This window comes from Bombus vosnesenskii, unplaced genomic scaffold (genome assembly GCF_011952255.1).
Source record: "Bombus vosnesenskii isolate JDL3184/JDL3185 unplaced genomic scaffold, Bvos_JDL3184-5_v1.1 scf7180000013812, whole genome shotgun sequence".
NCBI lineage: Eukaryota > Metazoa > Arthropoda > Insecta > Hymenoptera > Apidae > Bombus > Bombus vosnesenskii.
In genome coordinates this window covers 1-14,037 of record NW_022883229.1, presented here as the reverse complement: position 1 = coordinate 14,037, position 14,037 = coordinate 1, and the positions used below count along the sequence as shown (strand labels likewise).

The 14,037-nt window shown below is 38.0% G+C and overlaps 2 protein-coding genes across 2 annotated transcripts; one reads left to right on the top strand and one right to left on the bottom strand.

Annotated features, from left to right (window-relative positions):
* Positions 1-1,579: 1,579 nt before the first annotated feature.
* On the top strand, positions 1,580-2,074 carry LOC117238994. Its single transcript, XM_033504252.1, has 2 exons — positions 1,580-1,986; positions 2,023-2,074. Exons 1-2 carry the CDS (start codon positions 1,599-1,601, stop codon positions 2,046-2,048), a joined length of 414 nt encoding a protein of 137 aa, XP_033360143.1. The 5' UTR covers positions 1,580-1,598; the 3' UTR covers positions 2,049-2,074.
* A 4,051-nt stretch (positions 2,075-6,125) lies between these two features.
* LOC117238995 lies at positions 6,126-6,708 on the bottom strand. The gene is made up of 2 exons (XM_033504253.1): positions 6,651-6,708; positions 6,126-6,573 (listed from the first exon to the last, which is right to left on the bottom strand). The coding sequence occupies exons 1-2, from the start codon at positions 6,696-6,698 to the stop codon at positions 6,151-6,153; spliced, it is 471 nt and encodes a 156-aa protein (XP_033360144.1). The 5' UTR covers positions 6,699-6,708; the 3' UTR covers positions 6,126-6,150.
* Positions 6,709-14,037: the final 7,329 nt, after the last annotated feature.

Genomic DNA, 14,037 nt, shown 5'->3' with positions numbered 1-14,037 from the left:
TATTTTTAATTTTATAATTATATTATTTTTATTAATACATATACATATAATTTATTAAGGATAATTTTGTATTAAATTTTTATTAAATAATTAGAAATTTATTAATATTATAGTATAAATATATATATATAAATATTAATTTTTAAAATTAGAATATTATTAGTAAGAAAAGGTTTTGTAAATAATATCAAATTTAAAATAATTTTTAAGATAATAGAAAGTTTTATTTCTATGGTATGATTTCAAGTCATACACTTATTCAAGTTCATTAACTTATTTTTTTTCTTTAATAAGAAATCTCAAATATTATTTTAAAAAATGAAAAGATTAAGTATATAAAATATAATGATGTAAATATTAAGTTTAAATTAGTATATGGATATTCAATTATTTGTTTTCCTAATCAAGTGAATATAATAAAAATATTAATAAATCATCAATAAAGAATTTTACTAATAACCTAAAATTTATTATTTTTTAAATTATTTAAATTAATTGATGGAATTATATATAAAATAAACATTGATATGAATAATATAATTACTCCACCTAATTTATTTGGGATTATTCTTAAAATTGAATATGCAAATAAAAAATATCATTCAGTGTTACGTCGGGCGAACTTCTACTTGGACCAGGCCATACACCGCGGGCCAGCCGGGAGCCAGATGTCCGCTCATCTTTGTTGCGTACCCTCAATAGTCCCAAGGACCCATCATAAATCCCAGTAATTTGGTAGCGAAGGTCCTTCAGACCCAACAAATATCTTTTTTCTAAATCACTTTCTAAAGACTGTTGTCTTCTACGGCTTGACACGGGAAAATTAGTTTTTCTCACGTACGATGCTTCCCACTAGCAACTTTCTATCGAGGGCGACGAGGGGTTAGGTTGGGGTTAGGTTGGGGAGCATGAGGCGGATATGGGTTCTCAGGGCGTAGGACCACGCCCGGGGAAACCCCGATGGACCTGATATTCTCCCATAGTCGGGTAGCGGCTGGTCGGTGCCTTTGGTACCCGCCAGCTCGCCGATCCGGTGCGGAGAATTTCGATGAAGTAGGTGGGCCCATATCTGCCAAGACCACTCACCTCACCTTCTCGTGGGGCTCCCCGTCACCCTGCACCGGCCTTGACCGGGGTAGAGTGCGAAAGAGTGAGTGGCACCAGGATGGAAACTCGAGGACGACCTAGGCGAAACTTATAATAAAACAAAATGGATTGTGAAAAACTAAAGAAAAACGTTTACGGTGCAGGGGTCCAGTACCGGCGCAGTCGTGGGTAGTCAAGTGGGCCTCACTGGGTCGTCATCTCACGACCACGGCCGTTCGAAGGTGGACCGCCAGGCTCCCGGACGTGTTTCTGCGCCTAGCGATGATAGCAATGTTAGGTACTAATAAAAAAAAAAAAAAAGAAGAAGAGGGAGAAAAAAAAGAGAAAGAGAGAGAGATAAGGAAAATATATATATAATAAATAACAACTAACATAATCATAACATATTATATATATTATATTATATACAGGGATACAGTATTCGTACAAAGGAATAGGTCCGAACGAAACATATATAAAAAAATATATATATATTAACTGTTTTTGTATGTATGTACAGAACGGGTGGCGAATTCATCAACTCTGACATAGAGGACCCAGACGGGCCCGTACCCGCATTCGACCTGGAAGCGACGGAGGATGTTCAGTTTTGCCTCTGTGTTCGGTTGATACGTTCCGTCTACCATTTAGATAACGGTTATCTTTGTCAAGACTGTTTCGACAACCTAGATCCAGACGACCAGGACCCATGCGACGACCCGCCCACTCATTTCCTATGCGGAGTACCTGCAAGGACACAAATATCACACTGTCGTATGTGTGATATAAACCTAACGGACCTACAACCCGCTATATCATGCCTCCCATGCATGATCGTTTACAATAATCTGACTGACATCGAAAGAATTTTTTTAGTTCAAGGAATAGCAATCCGCACCGTAGAACTGTAAAGCACCTGTACGCTACGCACGAAACCAAATACTTATGCTATCCACCTGTAAACAAACAATATTTATAACTATACATATAATTCTCACTTATATTTACCAATATATATATATACACGCATGTTGTAAAGTAGGCGATATCTATAACACTCATTTCCATTGATAATGCAAGTGACTCATAAAATAAGCCGTCATATTTACCATTTCACGCACATATATATATATATATATTCGAAGACAAGCTACATTTGTAATATCTATTCCTATTGATAATATATACTTATTGTTACGTCGCGTAACACTCTACCTAGCCGAGGCCACACACCGCGGGCAATATGGCAACCAGATGTCTTCGGATACTCGCAGCGTATCCTCCATAGTTTCAAGGACCTTCCATAAATTTCATAGATTTCCTAGAAAAGGTCCTTCAAACAAAACAAACATCTGGCTCGGAGGAATTTCTAGAGACTATTGTCTACCACGGCGAAAAAGGGAAAGTTAGTTTTTGTCACGTACGCTGCAACTTTCCTCCCACTAACCACTTTCTCTCGAGGGCGGTTAAGACCCTCCGTCGAACCAATTAAAAACGAAGCCTATTCCCTCACTCTCCTAAATAACATCGGCACGAACAAATCCGATGGTCCCGTGTGCTGGACACACTCATCCTTAGCTCTCCTCCGAGACAGCATCGTCTCCCAAGAGTACTGTTTTTGCATCCTTCGAACGGTCAACATCCTTCCACCGGGTATACACACCCGCAGATCAGTCAATCGCCCATCTCGTACATACGCACCAGTGTAACTATCCTCGTTATAAATTGTGGAATAAACGGTGAAATATAACTTACTACTGTGTCATATTCATATCAACCACCTCTGTTATCCTAACCGAAACAGGGGAACGACTACTTCGCGGCGTCGATTCACCGAATCGTAGCGAGAATTTACGCCTCTCGCTGACGCGTTTTCCTCGCGACCGTGTCTCTCCACGAACGGTCGTAACACTTATATATTTATAACAATAAAACAAATCTCATTTATACTACTTACGAATACGTATGCATATATGTATATAATTATAACCCCTTAGCATTCATAATATTTATTTTCACTGATAACATGTACGTAAAACCTAAAATAAAACAAAAGTTTTAATAATAATAATAATAATAAAAAAAAGAGGATGAGAAGAAAAAAAGGAAAAATATATATATAGATATAAAAATTTTTCTTTATATATATATATTAATAATAATAAAAGATTATTCTTATTTCGAATAAAGTCGAGAGTAAGAAACGATTTAATAAATTGTTAATAGGAAGATGAATCACCTGGTCATCGTACTTACCCTCATCGAAATAGCATATGGCCTGGTAGGATACGACTGCAATGGCAACCACCTCAACGTTACCACCATCTCTTTAAACTCCATCGGGGACTGCAACATACAGCCTGCGATGACTGAAACCCAAGATATTTATATTCAACTACTGCAACTCTCAGAATTTGAATTTACCAGTGTAAGGCAATGCAAGGTGCAAATAACTCGAATTATATATTACTGTGGCATGCACTCCCACACGTCGGCAGTGCATAACGGATTCGCCGAATACCTCCATAAAACAACCGTCCAACAATGTGCAAGGATGCACCAAGACGGCACGTTTTCACTCGGACCACAAAACCTTATAGTAGGCCTAAAAGATAATGCAACAGAAACAAGGTCGCTTGTCCTAGCCGGCAAGTTAACAGACGACGGCAGCTGCCAGGGAACACAGTATGCAGACCCATACGGGAGCTGGGAAAAGGTCGTCGTACAAGCCACAGTAAGGATAAGTTTAAGATCAGCAGTTGTGCCAGTACGGATCGAGGCGAACAAAATTCTACTGAAATCAGGAACGGTATGTACCTTTAGCGAAGGAAACTGTCTAGACGCTGAGGACGGATACACTTATTGGCAACCACAACCGCCCTCGCCATGCAAATTTGATCAGTACGATGTGCTATATGAAGGAATTGCTACAAAGATCCAGGAAATAAGAACCAACAGGGAATCAGCACAACCAGTTTACGCACTAACAACGCAGGAAGTAACATTTGCGCTAACTAAAACTGGAGAACAGCCACTGTGTGGATATACCCTACTATCCACTGAACACCCCAAGTTGTTCCTGTTAGAAACAACAAGAGGAAATACGTTCATCTCCAAAAGCAAGACAGCAGTCGAAAATTTGGATATATTCGCATATGTCAACTCAAAATTCATTTACGTAGAGAAACATATTAAACGACAAATGACAACATTATACCATGATATACTGACACAAAGATGCACCACACAGAAGAAACTAATAGAGAATGCTTTAAGCTTAGCAATCTTACTGCCCGACGAATTTGCATACACCATAACCAAGACCCCAGGACACATGGCTCTGATCGCAGGAGAAGCGGTCCATATAGTCAAATGCATTCCGGTACAAGTAAAGGTACGACATACAACAGAATGCTACTCGGAGCTACCCGTTTGGCAAGGGAATCGCACCGCATTTCTAACACCAACAACACACATCCCAACGCAACACGGAAACCATAGAGAATGTAGCGCAGTACTACCCACGCTATACAACATCGACGGACTCTGGCACAAATTCGTACCAAAACCCATGGAAACAATCGCACCACAGGAACTCCGCCCGGACGTGCGCCAAACTTGGCGATACTCAGCACCATCGTCGTTGGCCACGAGCGGAATATATACCCAAAAGGACCTGGACGCACTACGGGACCACGTCATGTTCCCGGCAGAAAAAACTGCAGTCTTGAACACATTGACCAGAGGAGCGACAGGAAAAACAATCGTCCCTGGAACAGTAAACATCCTGGGAATGATGGACGAAAACACATTAACGACAATAGCGAAAAATTATGGACTGGTTTCATGGAATTTGGAACTGTCAGTGCAGCAATATTTGGAATACTCGTAATGTTTAAATTAATCAAGACGATAATAGATATAGCCATATATGGATACCAGTTACGTGAAACTTACGGATGTGGAATCGCCCTATTAGGAGCAATATGCGGTTCAGTCACCCACCTGCTACTATACCTCAAAGGAAGACGAAATATCGATGATCAAACAGCACAACCTCAAGGGATATCGATAACACCGGTAGTCACTCAACAACCAACGACATCTACGTCCGCCTTGAGCGAACTCAGAGACACCATCAGTCAAATTTCCTTTGGAAATTTGAACTCCAAGGGCGGGGGTGTCACGTCCCGCGCTTCGCACGCGCCGTAACAAGAACAAGGAAACCACTCTATACAAAACGCACGAATAAGGATTTGAATGCACAAACGAACACACGGCACTACGAAACGAAAGGAAGGATTAACAAAACGAGGGCGACTAATAGAACCAACCAATAAACAAAATACATATACACACAACTCTAAATAAACCTACCAATAACCGACTTGCAATTTGAAAACCTATGGTTCAATATAATATAAATCCAACCAGTATAAAATAAAATAAATAGAACCAGCCAATGGATTGAACGAGTCACGAACCAAACAAATAAACCAGGAAATAGGAATAACTACAAAAAGGGGAAATAATTGAAACGCCAGGAATACATGTATATATAAATATATTTTAATCAATCAACGCCGCAACAACTTGGAGTTACATATAAGTATAAACATATATGCCAAACATGTAATAACCTAGTAAATATTAGAGACAGTACTTCCAATACTATGCAACAAATACAATATTATCAATTTATGAAATATAGGTATATATGAAATCGAAAACTAATAGTCTAACGAATACATAAAACATACAATATTGTATTATAAAAGAAATAAAGGTTACATTGTCAGAAATATATATATATATGTATAATTAATTTAAAAAAGCAAGAAATATAAAATTAAATAAATACACATATATTTAACAAACATAAAATAGATAACCTTAAACTATCACATTTAAAATATATATATATATATATTTTTTTTATATGTGATAGTATATATATACATATATATATATATATATTGAACATAAAAACAAAATACATCTAAAAAAATAATAATAATAAGGAACCCGCGATTATCAAACAGCGAACCAACGAAATTGAAGCAGCTACACCAAATCAAAATCGAAGCAAGGAGCTCCAGGACAAAGTTCGCTGGACTCACGCATACACCAATAACGGACAACAGGGGAAATTCCCTTTCTCCCAGAAGCATGGTGACGAAGATGTGCCTCCAAAACCTCTCCGGGAATTTCATTTGCAAAACGAACTTTTACACAACGATCGGTATCAACGACTTCAACCAGTGAGGGTTCCCACTCCAATACGACGGTCTCTGCATCGAAGAAACTCTCATCGACAGTAACAAAATTGTCAAAGCTCAATTCCGACGGGAAATCCACGGCCTCGGCACCAATGTCGAATAGTTCCTCCGACCACTCTGGTACTTGTGGTTCATCACAGCGCCGCATGCGTTTGATGGGTCTTCTCGAGTCGCCCATGGGTTCTTCGGAATCCCTCTTTCGCTTGCGCTGAAACAACACAATATAGTTTAAATAGAACGAAACAAGACGAATCAAGCGGACTAAAAACAAGACTAAATACGCACCAGAGAAGTCTGGATAGGAACCTCTGATGGAAATGCCTCCGCAAACATTGTTCAAACGTCGATCACCGAAGCCTAGGGAAACAACAAAAAAAAAAAAAAAAAAGGAAAAAGGATCAAAATCGCGAAAACAACCATAATATGCAAATATCCAAACTTACGCAAAATAACTCGAAGGAGGAGGTCCTTGTTGTGGGGGAGCAGCGGAATTGCGCGTGTTGCCCGAGCAAACATCGAAATGATAATGATGCTGCAGCCGCCAGCCCTTGCACGCGCCGAAGAAACACAGGTAACCACAAACACAGGGCTCTTCTTCGCCTGTTGTGTCCATGCGCCTTTTTCCTTGATCAGTTATTTCTCTATCTGTGTTTACATCGAGCTCGGTTAGTGCTTCGTCAGAATATTTTACGGGCGTTTCTTCCAGTGTAAGATGCTTTCGAGTAAAAACTTTTCCTTGTTTTGTAAGATCAGTGGATTGAGGCAAGACGCGTGGTTTAGCTTCGAATATGGGAGAGTCTTCCGTTGACGTATCTATTTCGAATCTTTTTGAGACAGGATAGCGAATCGGTGAGACTTCCTCTCTCTTTCTGATTGGTAGACAAACTTCCGGAGGATTCCTAGATAATGCGTCTGCGTTTGCGTTCGCCCTGCCTTCTTTGTATACAATATCAAATTCAAAGTCCGATAACTTCAATTTCCATTTCCAAATTCTCGAAGTAGGGTCCTTGATATAATGCATCCACACTAAAGGTTTATGATCGGTTACGATAGTAAACTTTCTTCCGTAAAGATATGGTCGGAAGTGCATTGCGCTGTAAACAATTGCCAGACACTCTTTTTCTATGGTAGAGTAGTTTTGTTCGGCGGAATTTAATAGTCTTGAGGCACATGCAGTCGGTAAATCTTTTCCGATTGGCCCTTGACTCAGTACACCGCTTATTGCATATCCTGATGCGTCTGTAGTAAGGTTAAAGGGTTTAGAAAAGTCTGGATATTGTGGAATGGGTTTTGTCATTAGCGCTGTCTTTAAATTATTGAATGCATTTTCTTGATTTTCTGTCCATTTAAAGGGAGTGTCTTTCTTTAATAGTTGTGTCAATGGTTTTGCGACCTTGGAGAAATCGGGTATAAATCTTCTGTAGTATCCTGCTAGTCCCAGAAATTGTTTGATATTTTTCACCCTTTTTTGGTCGTGGAAATTTTGATACGGCTTCGATTTTCTTTGGGTCGGGTTTCACGCCATCCTCGCTAATTATATCTCCCAAATAATTCACCTCGTGTCGTAAAAATTCGCACTTATCAGGTTGTAATCGTAATTTAGCTTTCCTCAGTCTTTCCATTAACTTATTGAACTTAATTTCGTGTTCTTGGAGAGACGTGGAATAAATCACTATGTCATCCAGATAGACGAATAGTTCTATTCCTTGCAGACCAGATAATATTGAATTCATCAACTGTTGAAATGTTGCTGGGGAATTCTTTAATCCAAAGGCATTCTTTTGAATTGAAAATGCCCGTATGGTGTCGAAAATGCTGTTTTGTGGGCATCTTCCTGTGACATACGGATCTGGTGAAAGCCCGGTGCCAAGTCGAACGTGGAAAAATATTTTGCACTTCCTAATTGATCCAATATTTCTGTAATGTTGGGTAGTGGGAAGGCATCGCCAATCGTTTTATCGTTCAATTTTCTATAATCGATGACTAGTCTCCAGCGCTTATTTCTTTGCGAATCGGGTTTTTTGGGCACAATCCATAACGGGGAGTTATATGGAGATATTGATGGTTGCACTACGTCCGTATCTAGTAGCTCTTGGACCTGTCAATTTATTTCTTCTCGATGTATTGGCGGATATCGATACTGTTTAGTATTGATGGGTATATTGTCCGTCGTGATTATCCTATGTTCCAGAACTTCGGTTGCTTCCAATGTATCTCCTGGAATATGAAACCTATCTTGATTATTACGAGTCAACTTTTTAACATTTTCCTTTTCTTCTTCGCTCAAGTGTTCGAGTCGTAGTAACTCATTTATTTTATCGTATCTACTTTCCTTCGATTTTAAAACTGTATTACACGCTGTCCTAGGAAGCGGGGAGGGATTTTCAAATTCCTTAATTACCATCGTTGGTGTTGTAAATTCGTAATCTCTTGAAGTAGTATTTATTACTCTTATGTAACCTTTTCCTTTATGATTCCTCACAACTGCATTACCAAAATAGATTCCCTTGTTCGGCTCGATTTTTGGAATAAATCCCTCTTTCATCTCTGGATTAGCGATATTAATAGAACACGTTATTGAACTTCGCTTCGGTATAACTATTTTTTCCTTAGTATCGAAGGGGATGTAAATATTTCCCCATCTGATATGTTTTCCCTCGTAATCTATACGAGCCTTACAACCTGCAAAAAATTCGGATCCTAGGATTCCGTCTTGATCGATTAGCAACGAATCATCGACTACATGTAAAACAACCGGACGGCCCGCCACCTGTATTACCGTCTGCCCTAGGGAGACCAGGCTCGTTGCCGTAATTCCTCGCACTTCGATTGATTCCTTTCCGTCGATGATGGCTGAATCGGGTAGAGCAGGTTTTTTGATAATATTGATTTCCGATCCAGAGTCTAATAATAAACTCGTCTTAGTTTTTAGATCTGGGGAAACTATTCGTGCAGTTGGGGTCGTTGGGGAATCGTTAAATTTTACTGAAATAATTCGGAGAGGTCGCCTTCCGAATCTGAATTCAACTCCTGATGATTTTCCTTCGCCGGTTGCTTGTGCTTCACTCTTTCCCTTTTGTCTTGAGATTCTGGATTCTCTGTCTGTGACCTTGTTTGGTTGTGGGATGACTCCCCCACAGTATTTAGTGGTTGTTCGTTCGATCTTATAGTCGGCATTGCGTTCGCTCTGTCTCTCGTTATGGGTGGTGGAGTCGATCTCGCGGGGGTGGCTGCCCTTGTTCTGTTTGTTGCCGTCGGCGCCGGTCGCCTGATTGCCGCCTGTACTCTTGGGCGATTCGGCGTATCGTTCCTTCGTGGCTCGCCCCATTCTCCCGAAGAACGTGTTTGGTTTCCTGATGGTCTCGAAGCATAGGGTACGATTAATCCGGCATCTACTCGGGCTTTAAATTTGTAACAGTCTTTCACTAAATGCCCGGGTTTTTTACAATAATTACACGTGATATTTTGTCTTGTAGTATTCGAAAAATTCTGCGATGGAGGTACCGATCTTCGATCTTGGCGGTTGTTTCTGATATTGTTGTTAGTGTTCGAAGGACGTGCGTTGTCGCGTCTGTAATAGTTCGAGGGTGTCGGTCGTTGGGGTTAGGTTGGGGTTACTAATTTATATTTATATTATTACTAATTTATATTTAAATTAAATAAAGAGAAAGATGAACTTGTTTAGTTTAAATAGCTTATACATTTAGAGCATGATATTGAAAATATTAGGGAAATTTAAAAAATTTTTGAATATTAAAAAAAAATATTTAAAAATATTAATATGTATGTCGGATTAGCACTGGGAGTAGGGTTGTGGGCGTCAAATGAATCTTCACGGGAATTAGCCATTGGTACGGTACACGCAGGTGTAGTTTATTACAATAATAGAGTTATTACAGTCTTGACAATTGATCACGACAATTGGCACTCGCGACACTAGTGACGATGGTCTCAGGCCCGACAACGAATCCGCGGCCAACGGGATCACAAAAGAACGTGTCGGAGATGAAAGGAAAACCGGAGCCTTCCCTTTGCAATTTTGCGAGAGTCTTCTGGTGCTTTAGCCTGGATTTTGTCATAGCTGTAATTAAGCAATTGTTGTCATTTGTAATTGTTCGATATATGTGATGGCGAGGGTGGGTTCGAGGTGGCAGCTGGTCGCCGAGCGTAGCCGCGGTCACGGGATAAACGTTTTGCCTGACGAAGGTGTGGATCGGTTGTATTGTTCTCCCTAGAAATCACATAGAATTGTACTTTGGAGATGTCGATATAATGGGACACGCGTTGTATTAGAAATCAGACTCCAGACAGAGGCTGCCTAGCAACGACGTTTGGATCTTTCTCGATGCTTCCAAAGAGTATACGACAAACTCTTGGCAGAGTCTGCCTAGCAGCGGCGATTGGAAGCTTCTCGATACCTCCAGCGAGCATATAACGAACAAAATGCAGTCGTACAGCGAAAAAGATTTTCATCAAATATTCATTCGTGTGATCGCCTTGGAAAGTGATACATCGAGCAATTTACCGAGTGCCTCAGCAATCGTATTTTTTTGTGTTTAAATTATTCTACGCATAGTAAAGAGTTATCCCGTTGACCGTGGATTCGTTTGGAATCATTAGTTAAACTTATAATTTGTTAATCTTATCATTCATTAAACTCAATATTCATAATATTTTGTAAAATCTTGTATATTCGCGTAAATATAATCTTTGTTTCATAAAACGATGGCTAATTCAAACGAAGAATCGTTACACGCCTTAAATTCTAATGTTAACCCGACATATATATTATATTATATATATATTATATACAAATATTATATTATATATATATAATATAATATTTTAAAATATTAATAAAAAATAATAATATTACTATAAATATTTAATTATTTATAAAATTAAATTAATTAAATTAAAATATTAATACTTAAATATTCTATCCTTTATTTTTAAATTGTTTAATATACAATTTTTTTTATTTTGAAGAAATGGAAATTACTATAATATAAATTGTATAATATATAATTTAAAAATTTTTTATTTATAATATATATATATTAAATTATAAAATATCAAAAATTTTAATTATATATTAATATAAACAAAAAATATTAATAGTATTATAAAATTAAAAATATTAAAAATTTTAAGATTGTATTTTTAATATTAATAAAAAAATATTAATAATATTGCTATAAATATTTTATTTATAATATTTAAATAAATATAATTATTAAATTATAAAAATATTAAAAATTTTTAAATTATATTTTTAGTTCTAATAAAAAGATATTAATAATATTATTATAAATATTTTATTTATAATACTTATATAAATATATTAATTATTATTATTATTAAATTATAAAGATATTAAAAATTTTAATTTAATATATATATATTATTTATTCATTGATACGTTCATGCTGTAATACACGAACATATGCGTTACTCTGCTACTCACGATGCATCGTAACAAGTATGCATTTTTGTATGGAAAACCGTTTATTTTCATTTTATGTTCGTTTTTAAAGTCAGATGCGATACGAAATAACGTCAGTGTTGTTTTCTGGCTGCTCGCGAACATATGATATCTATTCCATTTTCAAATTGATTTTATCTACACGTTAAAGCGAGCTGTGGAATAAATCAAACTTGCTCGAGCCTGCTTGAATCTCTGTATCATTGTATCATAATGTCAGAACTTTCACAAGCCTAAATCTTGGCAGTCTGACGATCGAGAATATTGCTATCGGAAGAATCGCTCTCATCCGTAGACAAGATATTTCCAAGGATTGCGTTATAATTTTCTTAGCGGCTAACCATCGAATATTCGTCAAACGACATAATTTCGCACACGGCGAACCTTATAACGTACACCTTTTTGGCGTATTATTTTTCCCACTTTTTTTTTTTTTATTAGCGTGGAGGACACCAGGTCGCTTCTGGGAAAAAGCGGCGTGGTAGTGGCGGACGCCAACGGACTAAAACCTCCATGATGACCGTCCCGGCAGCGATCTAGAGGGGCCCGGGAACTGGTGTGTGGGATACCCCCCCCCCCGCGCTCAATACACCCCCTAATGGAGCGATATACGGCCACGTCACACCGCGCCTCGTCGCCGGAGCCGCCGTGCCAGACAGTCCGGTTCCCCTGCCGGGCTGATTTGCTGCCCCGGGGCGCTGAGTTGCCAGCGCCTAAGTTTGCACCTCACCGGGGGGCGCGACGGACCTAGCGCGCCTCACCGAAGCGCTTCCATGGCCTCTGCCGCGCCCTCGCCGGTCAATTCTCTCAGGGTGAGAGTATTATTTTTCCCATTGCTGCGTGTGAAACCCCTATTGGACAAACTGTTCTTTCGTGTTGACCTGTCTGTCGAACAGATCACTCGTTAATTGCTTTTAAAAGAATTACCAGGGAAGCTTCCTAACACGCTACCCGGGGGCCAGGGATTTATTTCGTCGATAAGTTAGGTTATTAAACTTATGTTCTTTCATTGAAGACATCGATGGACGCTGTGTTCCAGAAATCGCCAATCACACTTGGCGAAGCATAATAGTAATTTACAATAACAAATACTTAAGAATGCCTAATTTTGTTAAACATAAGGTTCAATTTACAATTATGTAAATATTACTTCTTGAAAGTAACTTCTTAATCAATTTTAACAAATTTTGTAAAATCATGTAATAAATCTTGTTATTTATCATACGCGTGTATTAAGCCAATTGCCAACCGAACATGTTCAAACTGTATTTTTTTCAAAACGGGACCTTAAGCTAAAAAGCTTTATTTCACATATTCGACTTGTTCTTGTATGTGGTATCAGCACCTAGTCGGATGCCCGCGTTATACAGGACACCCTGATGGCGTTGAACGCAACGAATCAAATTGAACTGAAAAGTCGTTATGTTTTCAGAGGACTTGTGTGTAGAGGATTGTTGATCGTGAGATTTATTAGACAAGATTGCTCGTTATTGAAACCTTCAAGTATATTTTCAAATGATTAAATAAATAATTATAGATAATGTTCGCAAAGACGGTAGATACTCGTAGATACTGATCCATAACTCTCGTGAACTCTTTACGCTTGCGTCGGTTTAAACTGGTATAGTATAAACAGATCGGGGGAGAGTCGGAGAATTCAAATTCGTCTTTGTTCGACGGTTCGACGGTAACGTAACGGCGACATTGTTTTTCCCGGGATTTATTTATTAATATATTATGTATGTCCTCACGATCTTGATACTCCGAAGCAAAAAAACAACAACATGATTTGAAATGTTCTCTAGCTCATGTACCGCTACGTGTACTTTCAAGGAGCAAAACTGACACAGTTCCGCTTGTGACGCTAGACGGAGATTATCGTTTCACTTCCTTTAACGCATTTTTGCCATTGAAAGACACTAGTTTCTGTGACTTGCTTTATCTCTGTTATAAATCTCTCCTTATATTTAAAATTTTATAGTTTTTGTGCAAACGTAAAAGCTAAGTAAATATTAATAAATATTATAATAATATAATATAATGCTATATAATAATATTAATAAATACTTCGCTATTTACTTATTTTATTTCCATTAAGGTATATTGTATTTTTCATTGCATTACTTTCATTTTTATTTAGTGTACTAATAAACGCATACGTTAATATTCATTGGCATTAGTGTAATT

Excerpts from the sequence above, each read along its gene's own strand:
- LOC117238994 (XM_033504252.1), top strand. The coding sequence starts at position 1,599 with ATGTACAGAACGGGTGGCGAATTCATCAACTCTGACATAGAGGACCCA. Across the intron at positions 1,987-2,022 it reads AGGAATAGCAATCCGCACCG|CAAATACTTATGCTATCCAC; the intron begins TAGAACTGTAAA and ends TACGCACGAAAC.
- LOC117238995 (XM_033504253.1), bottom strand. The coding sequence starts at position 6,698 with ATGTTTGCGGAGGCATTTCCATCAGAGGTTCCTATCCAGACTTCTCTG. Across the intron at positions 6,574-6,650 it reads TTCCTATCCAGACTTCTCTG|CGCAAGCGAAAGAGGGATTC; the intron begins GTGCGTATTTAG and ends GTGTTGTTTCAG.